At 47.2% G+C, this 19,677-nt stretch overlaps 1 protein-coding gene across 7 annotated transcripts in view; it reads left to right on the top strand.

Annotated features, from left to right (window-relative positions):
* Positions 1 to 19,677, top strand: part of Garnl3 (GTPase activating Rap/RanGAP domain like 3) — a 146,405-nt gene that overhangs the window by 62,439 nt on the left and 64,289 nt on the right. For all 7 annotated transcript variants that reach the window (XM_075985910.1, XM_075985911.1, XM_075985908.1 and 4 more), the window contains 3 exons: positions 5,579 to 5,653; positions 15,741 to 15,840; positions 18,493 to 18,611. In XM_075985910.1, coding sequence (XP_075842025.1) covers positions 5,579 to 5,653; positions 15,741 to 15,840; positions 18,493 to 18,611 — 294 coding nt within the window. The remainder of the gene's footprint in view (positions 1 to 5,578; positions 5,654 to 15,740; positions 15,841 to 18,492; positions 18,612 to 19,677) is intronic.

Raw genomic sequence — 19,677 nt, 5'->3', positions numbered from 1 at the left:
GAACTACACAGTTTTACGTTGTTCAATTTTTTTTCTCTTTTATAGTATTTTATAGAATTGTCGATGCTACTGTTCAATATTAGCTCCATATTTTAAAGTTGAATAAGTGCTTTGAAAAGTTGTACATTTGGGCTGGAGAGATGGCTCAGCATTTGAGAGCACAGAGGTCCGGAGTTCGATTCCCAGCAACCACATGGTGGCTCACAGCCATCCATAATGAGATCTGGTGCCCTCTTCTGGGCTGGAGGCATACATGCACATAGAACACCATATACATAATAAGTAAGTTAAAAATAAAAGAAAGAAAAAGAAAAGTTGTGCATTTATGGGCAGCTGTGGTGCACACACTTGTCATCCCAGCACTCACATGGGTGAGGCGGGAGGCGTATAAATTCAGAGACAGCCTGGGATACACAGCCAAGCCTTTTATGCTCTTAGTTCTTTAACTACACATGCTCTGATGCTTCAGGTCAGTTTCCGCATTTGAACTGTGAACTTATCACAGGCTGCGTGATTTCCTCCCTTGTGGACAGTAAGACAGTGAAGAGAAACCTGCTGAACTCATTCTTCCTTGCATCCCGCTAGCTACTGTGAGCGACTGGGGGATGCTCCACACCCTCAGGCTCAGCATGATTCTGCCATCTTTATCTGGGTTTTGTGGTCTCTGTGGTATCCGGGTTATTGCCAGTGGCCAGAAAAGGGGCCATGGGCGAGTCATACCTGTCACGAAGGTGGTTCTGCCCAGGCCACCCAGAACTTCAGCCTATCCACAGTTGGAGAGAATCAAGTCAAATGATCAGCTACTCATGGGAAATGAAGTCCAGCCTTGTGTCCAGCTGACACCATGGAAGATGGCATGAGTGGACCCTGTTAACATCTAGCTCTGTGCCCTGTGGATGGGCTGGAAGAGAGATTTCTGGATTGTGCTATTGGCGTTCAGATGGCTTTGGGGGGGCAGTCATTCTTGAGTACAGTTTTTTTCTTTGTTTATTTTTTGGGTTGTGTGTGTGTGTGTGTGTGTGTGTGTGTGTGTGTGTGTGTGTGTGTGTGTATCTGTAGCTTTGGCTGTCCTGGAACTCACTACATAGACCAGGCTGGCCTTGAACTCACAGAGAACCCCCCCCCCCGCCTCTGCCTCCTGAGTGCTGGGATTAAAGGCAGCACCACTGCCCAGCCTGAGTACAGTCTTTTAACAAAATGGTTAGTTTCGATTTTCTGTCCAGATTTTCTGTGCTTTTAAGAGATCAAATAAGAGGTTTGTGGGCAGTAGTTGAGATATGGAGGCTGCCTGACGAGCAGCTTCTCTACAGTGATAAAGGACTTTGTCTGTAATGTTGGCTATTTTTGTTTGGGGTGTTTTGTTTTGTTTTTTGGGGATGTGTGTGTTTTGTTTGGTCCCTTTGTTAGGTCAGGCACTCTGCTTTTCATCTCTGATGTGACAGTCTTCATAGGCCCTAGCCAGCTGCTGGGTCTCACTGTACATCCAGCCCACAGGTCACCAGCAGGACCTCCTCCCCAGCCACGGCTCCACATCACTCATCTGGGAATCGCTCTATCCCATGCTCAGGGCATTTGGTGAAGCCTGCACAATTCTATTAAGTGACTCCCCAGGCTCACCTTGCACTTACTGATTGAGGCTTCTTGGCCCTCCTATTTGGTCTTTCCCATGTGATAGGTCAGTAGAATGTCTTTGACATTCCATAACTAAGGAGCCTACTATGCCTTCCATAGGATCTTAGCATCCATCTGTTGCTTATAGATGCCCAGTAAACACCTATTCTACAGCCCACAGTGGCCTCAGCTCTGCAAGTGCAGTGGTGATGCAGATGCTTGCAGATGCTGTCCTCATGGAGCTTATTAAGAAACCGAGGGTGTGCCCAAAGAGAGACCCAGTGAATCAAGTAATCTCAGGGAAGAATATAAAACACAAGTTTGCCAAGTGGACCTTTGCCCAGGCGGGAGGTGAGGGAAGACATCTTGAAGCTATAGGAACTTGGGTGGATGAGGAAGAGGAGTTGGAACATCTAAGTAGAGAAGAATAGTTTTTAAATGAGGGAAGAGGAGAAACTGCAGAGAGGTGGGGCTATGGGCCAGAAACATTTGAGGTTTATGACATCTGCCCGCCACTGCATGAAAGGAAGCGGTGGTAGATGATGGCTAGACTCGTTAGGCAGCCATGTGTGCGCATGTGAGAGACGGGGCATTTTGGATGGTGATGGTAGTGGGGAAAGGTAGAGGGAGAGAACTGTAGTGTAAGATCTGAGGTACAGCTCTGCCTGGGTTTCATGACCCTGAGTCCAGAGGGAGCCAACTCTCTCGACAATTAAATCATGAAGAGTGTTCTTCTTTCTTCTTGAACTTCTCCAGCTGAGGTGCCTGTTGTTCTAATCTCAGCAAAGGGAAAGGACACAGGTGCCTGTGCCTGGCCATAGTGGGAAACAATGTATGTTCATTCCGTAGACACATGGGTGAGCATCAGCTCTTCTCCCAAGTCCTCCATGAGGCTGCATGGCCAGGACTTCACCAACTTACACTTCAGGATTAGTAAGTGAGAATGAGTGGCCCCTGTCCCTTCCCCTGTGGGAAACATTGTGAACTGTGATACTCTGTTCCTGCCATGTCCTGATGTGACCCTCAGACCCTTCATGCCAAGCCCCCTCAGCAGCCTGCACCAGCACTGCATATCAGGTTCTTTTGCTGTTCCCTGCATTTTTAACAGTGCGTGAGCGTCCACTGTCTGGGAGACATCAACCCTGCTGCCTCCCCTGTGAGAATGGCAGAGTCTCTGCAGCCCAGGCCTTGTCTTTGACCTGTACTTCCTCATAAGGAATAGTTCTGTGTATTTGTGTGTGGGGACATATCCCTGGACCCGTGTGGACAGGAGTCCAGACAACTTTGTAGAATCTCTTTCTCTTTGTAACTTAGTGGATTCTAGTTGATCTCAGGTTGCCAGTCTTGCTGAGCCCTCTCTCAGGCCCTTCCACTTGCAGTTAAGAGCTGACCTCAGGGAAAGTCAGTACACAAGCCCACCCTTCCTCTGACACCATCTGCAGAGTTTAGAACTTGCTAGGACTCTGAACTCATTGATAGCCGGTTAGCACACTTAGTTTTGTGACAATCAAAGAACACAGACTCAACTCAGTACAAGCAGGATCCAAGTGAACCTCAACATAGAGCTTCCAGATGTCCTCTCTGGCTTGGCCCAGCCTTGTTATACGGAGATCTGCCTGGGTGACTGGCTGGCTTTCTAGTCGGATTGGATCACGTGCCTTCAGTCCCTCCAGAAGGAAAGCTAACATACATGACCTAAAGCCCCACCATCAACTACTGTATTACTTGCTAGTATGTCTTGAAGTCCTTAAGAAGAGACACTCACATAAGACATTACTAGACTAACAAGTCACCTCCCAAGTGCCAGGGGCAAGGACAGACCTGTTTAGTTTGGGATTCCTTTCGCTTTGTTCTGTTTTGTTTGTGAAAAGGGGTCTTACTGCCGGGCTGGTGGTGGCGCAGGCCTTTAATCCCATCAGTTGGGAGGCAGAGGCAGGTGGACCTCTGTGAGTTCGAGACCAGCCTGGTCTACAAGAGCTAGTTCCAGGACAGGCTCCAAAGCTACAGAGAAACCCTGTCTCGAAAAACCAAAAAAAAAAAAAAAGAAAAGAAAAGGGGTCTTACTGAGGGTGGTCTTGAACTCAACCGTCTCCTGTCTCAGCCTCCTGAGTGTAGGGATTACAGGTGTGTGCCATCATGCCTGGCTAGACCTGGCTAGTGAAATTCCACTGCTCACTCTATGCCTTATGACAGTGTGGCATTATACACTGCCAATAGCCAGCCATAGGCATAGACCGCTTCCATCTGTGTCCGGAGGTTACAGCTGAGGATTAGTCGTAAAACCTAGGCTTGTTTTGGACCTTCTAGGTGAGGCAATGTTAGATGAGGGTAGCTGCCAGCTTCTGAGGCCCACTGCCATTGTCACACCCCAGCTCTGCTTCTGTCCACTGCTCCTGTAACCTAGCTGAGATTTCAGCCTTTTCCTCTCAACACCAGTGCATACTCTGTATTGTTGTTACAGAAGGTAAATGAGGCAGTACTGTCGGGCAGAAGAACACACGGTGTATAGGAGTGTATAATAAATAAAAATTCTTTATTTTGGGTGTTTTGTATTCATTTATTTTATGTCTCTGAATGTTTTGCCCATATGTTTGTATTGCACACGTGCATACCTGGTGCCCACAAAGCTAGAGGGTTGGTCCCCTAGAACTGGAGTTACAGGCATTTGTGACCCACCATGTGGGTGCTGGGAACTGAATCACGTTATCTACAAGAGCAACAAGTGATCTAAACAAATGACCCATCTCTTCAGGACTCTCTTTGGTTTGGTTTTGCAATTTTCAGATTTGTTTAATGTGTGTATTGTACACCATGTAAATGCCTGATATCTGTGGAGGTCAAAGGAAGGGGCTAGATCTCTACCCTGTGACTAGAATTACAGGTGGTTGTGAGCTACTGTGCGGGTGCTGGGAATTGAACTCAGCTCCTCTGCAAGAGTAAGAGTGCTCATAACCGCTGAGCCATCTCTCCAGCAGCCCCTCCCCAGGTTTTTGAAACAGAATCTCACTGTGTATCCCTGGCTAATCTGGAGCTCTCTATGCAGACCTGGCTGGCCTTGAACTCAGATCCTCCTGCCTTCTGTTTTCATATTAACCATGAGAAAAATATTCCCAATCTTTTTTTCAGATCTTTTACAAAATATTTGCGTGTGTGGGGTGGTTCAGAAAGTGTGCCCTTTCTTTCACACCTTCATGTCTCCTAAGCACAAGTCAAGTATGAGGTATCAGTATGGCAAGGTTGTACTCTGCTTTTGGGGGTGAGCCCGAGTTAAAGGTGAGAAGCACCCCACCTCATACAAGTGTGCTCGGATACATTTGAAATGTGGACATTTTGGCAGACCTTTGCTGCAAACTGCAGGTAGACCTTAAAACTTGAAAATCCTGTGTATACCCCTTCCCAAGCTGCTTCTGAGAGGGCTGGGAGGAAAACATCCTGAGAGTGGCTTCTGGACCACGGGGCCGAGCTCCAGCCTGCTTTCTGCTCACCACTGGGTAGCCCCGAGCTCCTCCAGGCAGTCGGCTGGCAAGCTGCACGTTGGCCTCGAAGGGCCATGTTGGCCTTCCAGAGACTGTTTAAAACTGAATGAAGCAGAAGAGCTTTCTCTGATGGTTACACCTTGAGTTCATGCCAGCCACTAATTGTTCTCTGGGCCCTCCTGAGAAGGTGGCTGAGCTTGGGGCTTGGCTCTGAGTTGTGCCATCTGCGAGCTGCCACTTGTCCACATGTGATGTGGATTAAGACTGTTTTCTCACGAATCATAGGCTTGAATGTTTCTCAGTTTGTGAAAATGTTCCCCCTAGATGGGACTTGCTCTTGGATTTGCAAGGCCTTGGGGCTCATAGGAGACTCCTTCCTTCTAGGCTGGGTCTGCCAGCTCATGTTGGTAGATGGGATTGCTTCTAGGAGAGAGACTCGGGAGCCTTGCAAATGGAAGCCCAGCCAGCTAACTGAACATTTTTTTCCCTAGCTCATTTCTAGTGACGCTGATGGAGCCATCCAAAGAGCAGGAAGATTCCGGGTGGAAAATGGGTCTACAGATGAGGTAAGGACACCCCCGGTTCCTGCATTGTCACCAAGCTCTAGCTGTAGCAGTGGGCAGTGACCCCATGGGTACAGATGAGTTGCTTCAGCTGAACCCTGAAAGGGACAAATAAGAGCTTTTCAAAGCTTTACACGAAGAACACCTGAAGGGGAAATGCCATCGTGGGATGTAGAAGGTGCTGTAATTCCATATGTCCTTTTAATGGTCATCATAAAGTCAGGTAGGCACATGAGGCTGTTCAGTCCCCAGCAGACCAGAGGGAGATCTGCAGCCTCTTTAATGAGTCTCCTTTTCTCTAAGAATGACCTTGAACTTTTAGACATCCTGCCTCCATCTCCATGGAGCACTGGAATTATGGGTGTAATCTCCACGCCAGTTTATGTGGTGTTGGGCATCGAACTCAGGGCCTCATGTATACTAACCAAGCACTCTGCCTGAACTACGCCACAGTATAAAGTTTCAATGCATATATATCTCATGGACTTATCAAGTCAGGGTGATTAGCATATCCAACTGGAGACAGTTATAGTTTGTTTGCAGTGCTGAGAACAAGCCCCTGGTCTCACGTATCCTGGGAAAGTGCTGTAGCACTGTAGCTCTGAGCTGTCCTCAGGATCCTGAACCATTTAAACTGAAGTCCTCACAGATTAATGCGGGACACTGGGTGTGCTCCACAGAGCCATAGAAGAAGCCAGCCTCGCCTGTTCCTTACGTGAAGACGCTCTGAGGGCTGTGAGTTGCCTCTGTCTGGCAGTCTAGCTCCGGGGACTGTTGCTGATGTGGGACAGCATCAGGACGTAGTGTGGATGGCTTTAGGATCAGACTTTTGAGCCCTACCACTAATTTATGATTCAGTGCCTCCAGGTCAGTTTTCTGCTGAATCAGGAGGTCTCCCCATGAGCGGTCTGTGTTTGTACTTAAGCACAGGACTTGGCATAGTCCACGCTGATTGTAATCTCATTAGCATGTTCCACAATTGCTAATTGTCAGGAGTTTTGTGACATCTTGATTCTGTCACCTGTTAGCTCACCCACTGGGCAGCTTTGTGCCTCCTAAAGACGTGCTTGTCCTGCCATCTGTGTACTCACTGCAGTATTAATTAAAGCGCGCCTTGCTCCGGAGCCGACCACCGGGGAGCTCCTTCACTGCTCTCCGCACATCAATTAGTTGATGGCAGAACAGAGGGGACGGGTTTTACACACCTGCCTTTGCTAGCATGGGAAGGACTGGCTACTGTTTGAGGACATGAAAACCCAGTGTTGGGGGGACAGCAGTGTGTCTCATTTAGCTAACTGTTCGTCTGGGGGTGTAGTAGGTGGCTGCTTGTCTGTTTCCCGGCTGCCCAGACTCCCGAAATAACCACACAGAAACTGTATTAATTAAATCATTGCTTAGCCTACTAGCTGTAGCTTCTTTAAAAAAAAAATTTATTTATTTAGTATACAGCATTCTACCTGCATGTATGCCTGCACACCAGAAGAGGTCACCAGACCCCATTACAGATGGTTGTGAGCCACCATGTGGTTGCTGGAAATTGAACTCAGGACCTCTGGAAGAGCAACCAGTGCTCTTAACCTCTGAGCCTTCTCTCTAGCCCCCTAGCTCTAGTTTCTTATTGACTAACTCTTATGTATTAATTTAACCCATCTCCATTAATCTATGTATCGCCATGTGGTTGTGGCTTACCGGGTAAAGTTCCATCCAGCGTCTGTCTCCAGCACAGCTACATGGCTTCTCGCTGACTCTGCCTACTTTCTCCCAGCATTCAGCTTGGTTTCCCCACCTAACTCAGTTCTACCTTGCTATAGGTCCAAAGCAGTTTTTTTTTAGTAATCAATGGTATTCACATTATACAGAAGGAATTCCCACACCATCGGGGTATTATAACAATATCTAAAATAGGGGAAACCTAAGATAACCTTAATTTCTGTCATTAGAGATTGATTGTGAATGCTACTTGTAGCTATTAGACAGCAGAGTTGGACTACGGATATACTCAGTGGGCAAGAGCACTTTCTCTGCAAGCATGAGGACCCAAGTTCTATTTCCAGGCACCCATGTACAAAGCCATGACTGCATGCATCTGTAGCCCCAGTGTTAGAGGACAGGGATGGATAGACCCTGAGAGCTCACTGGTCAGCCAGCCTACCTAAAAAATACCTGATTTGATTCCGAGAGAGACCCTGTCTCAAAGAAAATAAGGCAGAGAGCAATAAAGGTAAACACTGGGTGTCTTGATCTCTCTTCTACATGCCTGCACACAAGAGCACACGCCTGCATACTCACACACACACAATGCAGAGTGGGGTATATACTATCATAGAAGAAATGTTTGAGTGCTGGACATCAAAGCCAGTTCCGAGGTAATGGAAAAGATGTTTTTCAATCGGTGAGAACATTTCCAAAAGGACAAATAAGAATTTAAAACCATTTGTTCTGGGAGCTGAAGCAATGACTCAGCAGTTTAGAGTGCTTGCTGCTCTTGCAGGAACCCAAGTTTAGTTTCCGGTACCCACATGAGATAGCTCATAACCATCTAACTACAGCTCCAGGAGACTAATCACATGTACTTATATGCACATTCCCGCATACCTTCACATCACTGAAAATAATTTTTTAAAAAACATGCTTCTGCAGCCAAACATCAGGTGGAACTCAGAGAATCCTATGGAAGAGGGGGAGGAAGGATTGTAGGAACCAGAGGGCTCAAGGACACCACAAAAAAACCTGCAGAATCAACTAAACCGGGCTCATAGGGCTCCCAGAGACTGACCCAACAACCAGGGAGCCTGCATGGGACTGACCTGGCCCTCTGCATACATGTGACAGTGTGTAGTGTGGTATTGTGAGACTACTAACAGTGAGAGCAGGGGCTGTCTCTGACTCTGATGTGTGCTTTGGGACCCACTCTTCCTACTGGATTACCTCATCCAGCCTTCATGGAAGAGGTGGAGCCATAGTCTCACTGCAACTCCACACACGTTGACTGGCTGATGTCCTTGGGAGTCCGCCTATATCTGAAGAGAAACAGTGGAGGAGGAATGGATGGGGGTGGACAGATAGAGGGGGTGTGGGGGAAGAGGAATTAGGAAGAGGGAAGGGAGGGGAAACTTTGGTTGGGATGTAAAAACAAACAAACAAACAAAAATAACGTGCTCTGGGAAATAGTGGAGGGTCAGAACGCAGCTGGAGTGCCTTAGCTCCCGGCTCTGTGCCATTCTGTGTATAGTTTACAAGGGCTTTTAAGTGTTTTGTTTCTGTTTCTGCGTCAGGGTCTTACCATATAGACCATGTTACCCTAGAACTCTGTGTAGTTTATGGGAGCTTTAAACTCATGATCTTCCTGCCTCCATGTCCCAAGTGCAGGGATTACAAATGTGTGCTCCACCATGCCTGGCTCAAGTGTTTAACTCTTTAAAAAAGGAAGAGAGAGAGAGAGAGAGAGAGAGAGAGAGAGAGAGAGAGAGAGAGAGAGAGAGAATTTAAGCGGGGTGATGGTAGTTCACACACCTTTAATTCCAGCGCTCAGAAGGCAAAGGCAGTTGGATCTCTGTGAGTTCAAGGTCAGTCTGGCCTACAGAGAAAGCACCAAGACAGCCAGGGCTGCACAGAAAAATCCCGAGTTAAAAAACAAAGAAATGAGAAAAGAGTTTAAGCAGTTATTAACAAGAACAGAGTAGATTCTGATGTTCTAGCAGAACATTTTCCCAGACCTTTCCCCTCCTTCCCTCCTTCCTTCCCTTCCTCCCTCCCTCCCTCCCTCCCTCCCTCCCTCCCTCCCTCCTTCCCTCCCTCCTTCCCTCCCTCCCATCTTCTGTTCTCCTGTACTTCAGCCTAGCCTCAAGCTCTCCGTGTAACCTAGGATGAAATCAAACTGATCTTCCTGCTTCCACTTCCCAAATGCTGGGATATAGCCCTGCGCCACCGTGCCTAGTTTCTGTGGGTCTAGGGATTGAAGTCTGGACTTCATGGCATGCTCAGCAAGCATTCTACCAACTGAGCTACATTCCCAGCCCCTAGGGTCTTTTCTCTAATAGGAAAACACGTTTATCTACCACTACTGTGTGTATATGCATGTGTGAAAGTGCATACGTATAGTGTGTGAATTTGTGCACATGTATACTAAACACATCTTTGTAAATACATAACCAAGATCCAGGCGTAGTCAAGCCAATTTTGTCACATGGTTTTCCTGGGGAGAGGAGGTGGATGGAGTGTGGAGGATGGGGGAGAAAAGATTTGAAGTTTTGTTTGGTTTCCCTTTTCCGCAGTGAGTTTATCTTTGTGTGTACAGTTCTAGTACGTCAGTGTTAGCTCTTTCTGTTGCTGCAGTGAAGTGTCGTGACAGTGACAGCTCAGGGAAGAAAGCTTGGTTACGGTTCGTGAGGACAAGAGTTCGCCGTTGGGAAGCATGGCAGCAGGCAACAGGCATTGCGGCAGGAGCAGGCAGCTGAGAACTCACCCCTCTAATGCAGGCACCAGAGAGAGTGAACTGGAAGTGGAACAAGGCGATGTAGTCTCAAAGCTTGCTCCCGGAGACAGACTTCCTCCAGCAAGGCTGCACTGTTTAAACCTCTCAGTGCTGGTAACTGAGAGCCGAGTGTTGTTCAAACACCTGAGTCTGGGGGAGGCATTTCCCATTCCAGCCAACCACCACAGTAATTTAAAAATAGAGAGGCTTTAAAAGAAAAAAGTCCAACCTGCCTTGTCCTGGTGTCATCTCAGCAATCTAACCTGTGAAGCAAAGCTAGCTAAATGCATTAATTCCTCTGTCACCCCCGCTATGGGAAGACTTTGAGGAATCACAGGCGTAATATAAAACTAGGGGTCTCATTTGTAGCCTGAATGTGTGTGTGAATTTTCTGCTGGATGGCAAATATTTGAGGATACTCAAGCAGAACTGGGTGTTTTATATGGATTTTGATTAAATTCTTCTCAAAATACTTGGGTCAGATTCAGTGCCCCTCATTCATTTCCCACAAGTCAAAATAGGAGGGGGAAGCAGTGAGCAAAAAGAAGCTTTCGTGTCTTTGTGGTTGGTGTAGCAATAATAAGGCTTTCTCAGCGGCAGAACTCACTAGCTGGCATGGGATTCGCTGGGCACACGTGCAGCGTGGGACGCTAAGTCCATTCTCCTATGGCAGGTCTCTGAAGCAAACGTTTGCCTCAAAGGGAATAATGTTGAACATCAGTTGTCTAGAAAATGAACTTATTGGGACATTTCCTCTTGACTTGGTTTATAATTACATTTATGGACTACGTGGTGACATGACAAGACAGCCCGTATGTCCTCCCACCATGTGGATCCTGAAGGTCAAGCCCAGACCATCAGCTTTGGCAGCAGGTGTCCTTACTGGGCCATCTCATCATCCCTTCACGTTCTTTTTGATGTCAGATCATGTGTTTCTCTTTCATTCCCACCTGAAACTGCTGTTATTTGTCTGTCTCTGAAATCCTCCAACAAAGCAGGTCATACTTAAAAATAGGACTTGCTGAAGACTAAGAATGCACTTAGGCACCACCTCAGCACCTCAGAACGTCTGAAAAGAAGAGGCCTGGGATGCCCAGAGCTTAGCTGGAGATCATGGGGAAGTGAGAGCACTGACATACGGTGCCAACAGAAGACAGGGTGATGCATCTTCTCTGGAAATCTGTCTGTCTGCTGCTACTAGAACCAAATGCGTAAGATTGTGTGTTTCCACCGAGGCCAGAGTCCTATTCACAGAAGCTTTGGTCACGTATACTCTAAACCATACAGTTAAACATCCAGCTATAGGAGAGTGAATACATCAGTCTTGGCGTTTGTCCTGTGGTGATGAAAAAGCAGGAATCACTGCATGAACAAAAAAATGAATGTCACAGACATAGTTCTGAAGGGTGAAAAACCCGGCTTAAGTGAAGTCACGTGATGCATTTCATTCCTGTGAAGTCCAGCAGCAGATGAAACTAACTCATGGAGAGAAAAGTCCGGGAGTCGGCTGTGATTGGGTAATGGCTAGGGGCTGCCTGGAAACATTGTATCTCTGTCTCAGTCACTGTTACAGGGTTGGACACATGGGAATCAGTTGCCTTCACCCTCCTGTGTTCCCTTTGCTCTCTGCCAGTGCTGCAGGTCATCAGGATACAGAGTTCCTTTTCTGCGGGGCCCTGGACAGGGTTTTCTTGGTCCTCCATTTCTTTTGTCAGCTCCCATGTATACTCTTGTCTCTCCTGCTTGTGTGCATTTAACAATGGACAGAATGGGTCTGGTTCTGCAGGACTCACAGGTTTTGGGTTCCCCACTCCATCTCAGTTAAGTATTCAGTGAAGATACAAGTGAAAAAGCTTTTCAGTCCTTAGAAAAGACTTCATCCTTAATACCTCACTCTCAGTAGAGGTGTACAACATGGCCACGGTCCTGTCTTTTGCTCTCAACTGCTGTCTGCCTCTCCCTGAACTATTCTGTTCTGCAGTTGTGGTGCTCAGCCCTGGGGTAAGGACTTGTGTGACCAAGGCAGGAGCTTCAAAGGGTCTGACAGTCAAGCCTATGGGCTCCTTTCAGAATTTTGTTTTTAAATGCAAAACACACAGACTATGATAATGGGGAAACATTTTAAACATAATTTATCATGCCATGATCCATAGGATTTTTAATGCATTAGGGAGCCAATTCAGCAGCAAGTTTCAGAAACTCTGTAATGTTGATTCCTGGTATAGACCATTGCTTCTCAAAGTTAATTGTCACTAGAGTCTCCTGCATGTTTGTTCATAGGAAGGAGGACCTGGCTTTGGGCCTCAGTACTTCAGGAAGAGAGGGGTGGTTGGAGGGGAGAAAGAAAGAGAAGGAGTGGGAGAAAAGAGAAAGGGACGAAAAGAAACAATGGAAAAGAAAGATTTGCAGGCTCCGCCTAGAGCTCTCTGGGGCAGCAGCTAAGTAGCGGAGCCACAATGCACAGTTCAGCGCGTAGAGAAGCCCTGAGCTAAGGCTCGGCTTGGAAGAAATTTCTCTTGTTTCTCCAGCTGGGTCTTGGAAGCTCCAGAAGCCTGACTGTGCCAGGGCCACAGAGTTCTCTCCAAGCTCTCCTGAAGCTTTTAGGGTCCATGACACCAGCCTCTGTGGAGTCTGAGTGGAGGAGGCCAGCTTGTTGGGTGGAGTAAGACCTGAGGCTGGCCAGTGTACTCTGGGGTCATGCCTTGGCTCTGTGTACCTGGTTGTGCAATAGAGAGGTCTGTGGAACAGGAGTACTGGCAGGGGCTCTCGGTGAGAGACAAGTGAGTGTAGATAATGAAACATACAGAAAGCCTCCAAAGAGTAGAAGCCAATTTTCTGCTCCTGAGTCACCCCAAAAGGTCAAACAGAGGGAACACCTTTGGGTGATCACAGTTAACCTTTCCAACAGGGGGCACATAGGCAGCTTAAGCAAGTTTATCTTGATGAGCTGAGGACAGCCTTAGCTACATAGTGCTCTGACTAGGTTTGCAGCCCCTGATTATGTTTGTGGAGGTGCATCAGACAGCCACCGGATAAAGAATGCTTTACTGAAAAAAAACAAGGAAGGGAGGACACTACGTGCTTCAGAATGCCACTGTCACAAAAGACAAAAATCTGAAAATGTTCTGAAGGACGTCTAAATGAGATGCAGCAACTAATGATCATGCGCTGAAGGGGTGGGGTGGGTGGAGCTTGCATCAGCGTTATTCTGACAAATTCAAAATACAGATGATAATATATTGTATAGATGTGGAATTTCCAAAGTTGATAAAGCTGAATTGCATGGTGTAGCTCAATGGTTGAGTACCTGCCTAGCATATGGAAGGATCCAGATTCAATACCCAGCACCAGGAAAAGGGCTGTATTCTAGTTATGTAAGAAAAGATCCTTTTCCTGAGAAACAGACACTGTTCAGGGATAAAGAACTTTTACTTGTGTAACCGAGTCTTCAGTGACTCAGGGAAAACATGGCTGTGCTGGATAGGTGACTCTGTGGGTAAGATCCTTGCGTACAAACATGAGGATCTGAGATCAGATCCCCAGCACCCATGTAAAAAGCCAGGCATGGCGAGAGGCACCTGTAATCCCAGCACTGGTGTGGAGGTTAGAGACAGATGGGGCCCTGGAGCTTACTGTCTGGAAAGTCTAACCAATCAGGGAGTTTCAGGTTCAATGAGAGACCTGGTCAAAGGCATTAAGTAGATAGTAACATCAGAGAAGCAGCCAGCGGATCAGCAGACGCCCTCAGGAACAACCATGACACATCCATCTTTTTAAAAGTCTAGTGGTCTCTTCAGAGAATATACCACAACCTAGTAGGGAGGTCCAGAAATCGAAGAACCATTCAGCCTTAGACCTATTGCAACGTAATATTCTCCTCCATTTAATCTCCTCTACAAAGATCTGGCAAAGAAAAATTTTGAAAGCCTCCTTGTAAATTGAGAATTGACGAAAACTTCTTCAATATGATAAAAAACTGATCAGAACCATCTAGAAAGTCACCAAGGCATGTCAGAATCACAACACATGCCGTGTATAGTCTGCTTCCCACCGTGGCAAAGGTAATGCCCTTGGAGCTTCTCTCCGGTGACTTTAACAGTCTCAGCCTGGCCATCAGGATGTTCCCTGGAAGGGTGTTTAATGTCTCATAAAGACAGGGAAAGAGGGACTGGAGATATGGCTCAGATTAAGAACACTTACTGCTCCTGCACAAGGCCCAGGTTCAGTTCCTCATACCCACATGACAACTCACAACTGCTTGTAATTCCAGCTCCAGAAGATCTGATGGCCTCTTCTAACCACTGTGTATATCTGTCATCTTCCAATCTGCATGATTTGGTATGATTCTATGTTGTTAAGCAAAAAAAAAAAGAAAAGAAAAGAAAAGAAAAAAGATACCTGCATATGGGTTGGGGGAGACTGTGTTAGTTAGAGTCTAAAGCTACAGAAGTGATGGAATGAATATCTACTTGGGAGTCAGAGGCAGGTGGATCTCTATGAGTTTGAAGCCAGCCTGGTTTACAGAGCAAGTTCCAGGACAGGCTCCAAAGCTACAGAGAAACCCTGTCTCGAAAAAAAAGGGGGAGGGAGGAGAGCCATTAGATTGGCTTACATGATGGCTGTCTTCACACTGGAATGGCTGAGAACCCAATCGCTGCTTGATCCACAAAGATAGATGTCTCAGTAATCCCAGTCTGGTACTGAAAGCCTAGAAGATTCCTGGAGATCCACTGGTCTTCAGGGTCCTGATATCAGCAAATAATAACAACATCAGTCATGGCAGCAACAGAGGTGTTGACCCAACAAGGCACAAAAAAACTTTTTCCCTTGGACCACCTATTTCAGGCTTCCACCAGAAGGTGTTCCCACACACACACATTTAGGGTAGATCTTCCCACCTCAAATAACCTAATGCAGAAACTCTCTCACAGATGTGCCCAGTGGCTTCTCACAGATGTGCCCAGTGGCTTCTCACAGATGTGCCCGGTGGCTTCTCACAAATGTGCCTGGTGGATTCTCACAGATGTGCCCAGTGGCTTCTCACAGATGTGCCTGGTGGCTTCTCACAGATGTGCCCAGTGACTTTCCTCTTAGTTAATTCCAGATCTGTCAAGTGGGCAACCAAGATCACTCGTCATATATACAATAGTTATCTTTTGATAGGGTTACTCATTGTGTTTGCCCACATTTTCCATACCAACTGGGTAATTGCCAAGATGCATTTAAAAATTCTACGAAGCAAACGAACTTGTGTAAGATGCTAAGAAATGTCCCCTGGGTGCAGTGTGCCGGTGGTAGGGTGGTGAGAACCGGTGCCCTGGGGACAGTAGTTCCCATTTATTGGGATTCCATAGGCCATAGGAAAGAAAGGCTTTACACTGCTGTTAGAACTGGGTCCGCTCGTCCTTATTCCTGCACCCTGCAGGCTTCTGGAATGTCTCTTTGATGTGACTTTGTCTCACATGTCACTGCTAGTGAGAGCATGTGGTTACAGCCTTTATGTGTATGCTTTTAATGGTGACTTTCCCCCCTGGTTCTTTGGCTTCTGGGCTACTGCTGGCTTCGTGTTCATTCTCTAAGTACACCTTTTAACAACACAGCTTTGTTCCATTGCAGAACGCAGCTGCTCTGCCAGGCACTTGGCGAAGAACAGACGTGCACTTAGAAAACCCTGAGTACCACACCCGATGGTATTTCAAGTATTTCTTAGGACAAGGTAATTACGCCGTCCTGGCAGCTGGGGGAAGAAGTGATGCTCAAAACTGCATGATCTCCAACACCCTGCACGAGTGGAGTGACAGTGTCAGGGCAGCTCACATCAGGGTCCGTGACGAGCATTGTAGTTGAAGGCTAAACTCGGAGCTTTCTTGACAGGGGCTACTGTTTGGGAGGAGTGTTGCGGGGCTGGGTTTTGTTGTTGGAGATTTTTGTTTGTTTGTTGGACTCGGTTTTGGTGGAGGGGTTGGGTTTTTCTCATTACAGGGTTTCTGTGTGTAGCCCTGGCTGTCCTGGAACTTGTTCCGTTCCTGGCCTCGAACTCCAGGATCTGTCTGCCTCCGCATATGCCACTGCCACCGGCTTGTTTTAAGCCTGGTAAATGGGGACTTAGCTCATCTCATCTTTGAGAGATAAGAATTTTTCAGGATGGAAAAGGCTTTAACTTAGCAAGGTCAGTACACACCTGTGTGGCTGTGTCTCGTTTGAGACTGTGAAGGACAGCAGCGGTTTCCCTGGCAGACCTCGGCCGTAGGACTGTGGCTCTGCCACAATCACTCACCAGTGACGTGGATTCAAGCTCTACCTGCTGTCTGGTGGGCAGTGTACATCGCAGAGGGGTACAGTGCAAAATGAGCCTGTCCCCTGACCTCATGGAGCCTGCAGAATGGGTTTGAAACATGATTCTGCTCTCGCTAACCCAAGGACTTGGACGTGGCTTCACTGTCTGTAAAGCGGAGCTATTTCTAGTCCTTCCCTCAAGGTCTGAGCAAAGCTTCCAATGAGATTGCAGAAATAACACATAAGTCAGTGCCTGACACATGCCAGGAGTTCAGTTGCTCATAGATTTTAGACTACATTTAGAGAGAACACATGGAAAGACAGAAAGCAGGTGTGTTGCTAATGAGAGGGGGCTGGGAATGGAGGGAAAAACTCATGTGGGAGGTGAAATGTCAGAGGAACTCAATGAGACATCCATTGTAGAGCATGAGTGATGCAGGATGGCCTTCTGTGCGCTGTGAATATGTATTCTTCCCTCTAATAAGAACCTGCTTTGGCCTGTGGCGGGAGATTCAAACAGAGAGAGAGAAGGCAGGGTGAGAGAGATGCCAGTGAGCCACCTATAGAACAAGATACCAGAACACCTAAGGAAACACCACGGCCACATGGTGACATACAGACTATTAGGAATGGGTTAATTTACGGGTGAGAGCTAGGCAATAATGCCCTAAGCCATCAGCCAAACAATATATTAATATTAGCCTCTGAGTGATTGATTATTCTATAAGGTTGTTGGTCCAGCGGGCGAGAGAGAAACTAATCCAGTTGGCCTGGGCAACACAGAGAAAAACCTCCGGCTACACATGATTCTCAAGCCAGGAAATGAGAGCAGTGTCTTTTTAAAACCTGTTACAGGCTCAGAGGGTAAGAGCGAGGGGAATTACTCTGCGACGTTGACAACCTGAGCTCAAATCCCCAGGCCCATGTAAAATATCTGGGCATGGCTGAGCATTCCTGTAACATAGCACTGGAGAGACAAAGACAGGTGGGTCCTGGTGGCTCACTGGCCCTGCCTGAAGACAGCAAAGCTGAGAGCAATGAAGGAAGACAATATCTCCCTTTGGCTTCCTAAGTTACAGACAGGCATGCACACCCCCATACACCATGTGTGTGCAACACACATACATAGCAGTGTGCTGCACACGGGAAAAAAAACTGTTGTGGTATTATTCTAAAAGGTTAAAGTTCATGTCTGGACACGCAAGGTTTGCGTAGGTGGGTGGGAAATATAGAAGCATTTACAAAGAAAGAAATATGCCTGCCATCTTCCCCAGGGCTGTGCCCGGAGTGCCCACAGCATTGGCTTTTCAGCAGAAGGGTTGCTGTGAGTTTGAATGCCAGCAGCATTCAAAGAGGTAATGCATAACCTACCTCAAACTGGTTTAAACAAGAAAGAAATGAACAAAGTTTGAGGCCAACATAGTCTATGTAACAAGCTATAGATGAGCCAGGGAAAGCCCTGTGGTTGGTGGTGTCAAGAGTTCAGTGATACTAGAAACCCAGGCCCTTTTTCCTCTTCTTCTTCCCTACTATTGGTGTGATGGCTTGCCCTCCTTTTGACCACAAAAGGCTGCAGTAGCAGACATCACTTGACACTGGAACATCTGGGGGTGGGAGGCATCTTTCTAGAAGGCTCTTGGCAGATTTCTCATCCTGTCTCAGCTAACACTGAATAACAGACTCGTTTCTGAGCCTGTTGCTGGTGAAGGGAAGTGGGCACACAGTGGTCAGGTCCTACCCACGCCAGTCTTAGGATAGCAGGGCACACAGTTAGTGGTCAGTTCCTACCCACGCCAGTCTTAGGAAGGCTGCCTGTGTGGGCACTGGCCACTGCTGGCGAAGGGAAGTGGGCACACAGTGGTCAGTTCCTACCCACGCCAGTCTTAGGAAGGCTGCTCGTGTGGGCACTAGCCACTCCTGGTGAAGGGAAGTGGGCACACAGTTAGTGATCAGGTCCTACCCATGCCAGTCTTAGGATAGCAGGGCACACAGTGGTCAGTTCCTGCCCACGCCAGTCTTGGGATGACTGCTCGTGGATGGCCACTGCTGGCTGAAGGAACTAGCTGGATCTTCACCAACTACTCTTCTCCAGTCCATCAGAACTACATTGGAAACGATGCGGAGAAGAGCCCCTTCTTCTTGTCTGTGACCCTTTCTGACCAGAACAATCAGCGTGTCCCTCAGTACCGTGCAATTCTGTGGCGGAAAACAGTGAGTATCTGACCTGCACTTACACTCTGGTATCTCCTGTACAGCACATGCCGGGAGGGCCTTATTCAAAGTCTGGTTAGCCCGTTGTCAAGTGGTTCCCCTCACTGTAGATAATTCAGAATGTCATTATTCTGAGCTGGGACCACCAAGCCTGACAGTAACAGCAGCTTCTCCCCATCTCTAAGCCACAGTCAGACACAACCACTTCCTAAGTCTTGGCCTCAGGTGAATGGCAGTGGGTTTTATAGAGTGCATTAGTTCAATAACCTTATCTACTACACTTGGGGTTGTAGTGGTAGTGGTATGTTCACTTTTGTTTGCTGGCTGGAGAGGAGGACATGGAGGGGTTGGTTTGTTTATTTTTGTTTTGGGGGACAGTCTCATAGAGCCTGGGTTATCTTCAGACTCACTTTGTAGTTGAGGATGACCTTGAACTTCTGGTCCTCCTCTCTCTTAACTCCTGAGTGATGGGGTTATGCACCACCATACCTGTGTATGATGTTGTAGGGATCAAACCCAGGTTTCACACATGCTAGGCTCTGCCACCTGAGTCACATCCTCAGCCCTAGTTTTGTTTGTTCTTTTGTTGTTGTTGTTTTTTGTTTTTTTTTGTTGGGTTTTTTTTGTTTTTTGTTTGTTTGTTTGTTTTTGTTTTTCGAGACAGGGTTTTTCTGTGGCTTTGGAGCCTGTCCTGGAACTAGTTCTGTAGACCAGGCTGGTCTCGAACTCACAGAGATCCGCCTGCTTCTGCCTCCCGAGTGCTGGGATTAAAGGCGTGCGCCACCATCGCCCGGTTTATTTATTGTTTTGTTTGTTGGGATAGGATCTAACTTTGTATTTGTGAACTTGCTATGTTGACCAAGTTGGCTGCAAACTTTACAATCCTCCTGCCTTAGTCACCCGAGTATTGGGCTTTTAGGAGTACACCCCCACACCCAACTGACCCTAGCTATTTTTTAATTACATTTCTTGTAATTTTATGTGTATGAGTGTTTTGTCTGCATGTACATCCGTGTGCCGTATGTGTGCCTGATGCCCAGGGGGCTCAGAAGAGGGCACCCGATTC

Source organism: Microtus pennsylvanicus, chromosome 9 (genome assembly GCF_037038515.1).
Source record: "Microtus pennsylvanicus isolate mMicPen1 chromosome 9, mMicPen1.hap1, whole genome shotgun sequence".
NCBI lineage: Eukaryota > Metazoa > Chordata > Mammalia > Rodentia > Cricetidae > Microtus > Microtus pennsylvanicus.
Note: the sequence above shows the minus strand (reverse complement) of the source record. Positions and strands in the feature narration are given on the sequence as shown.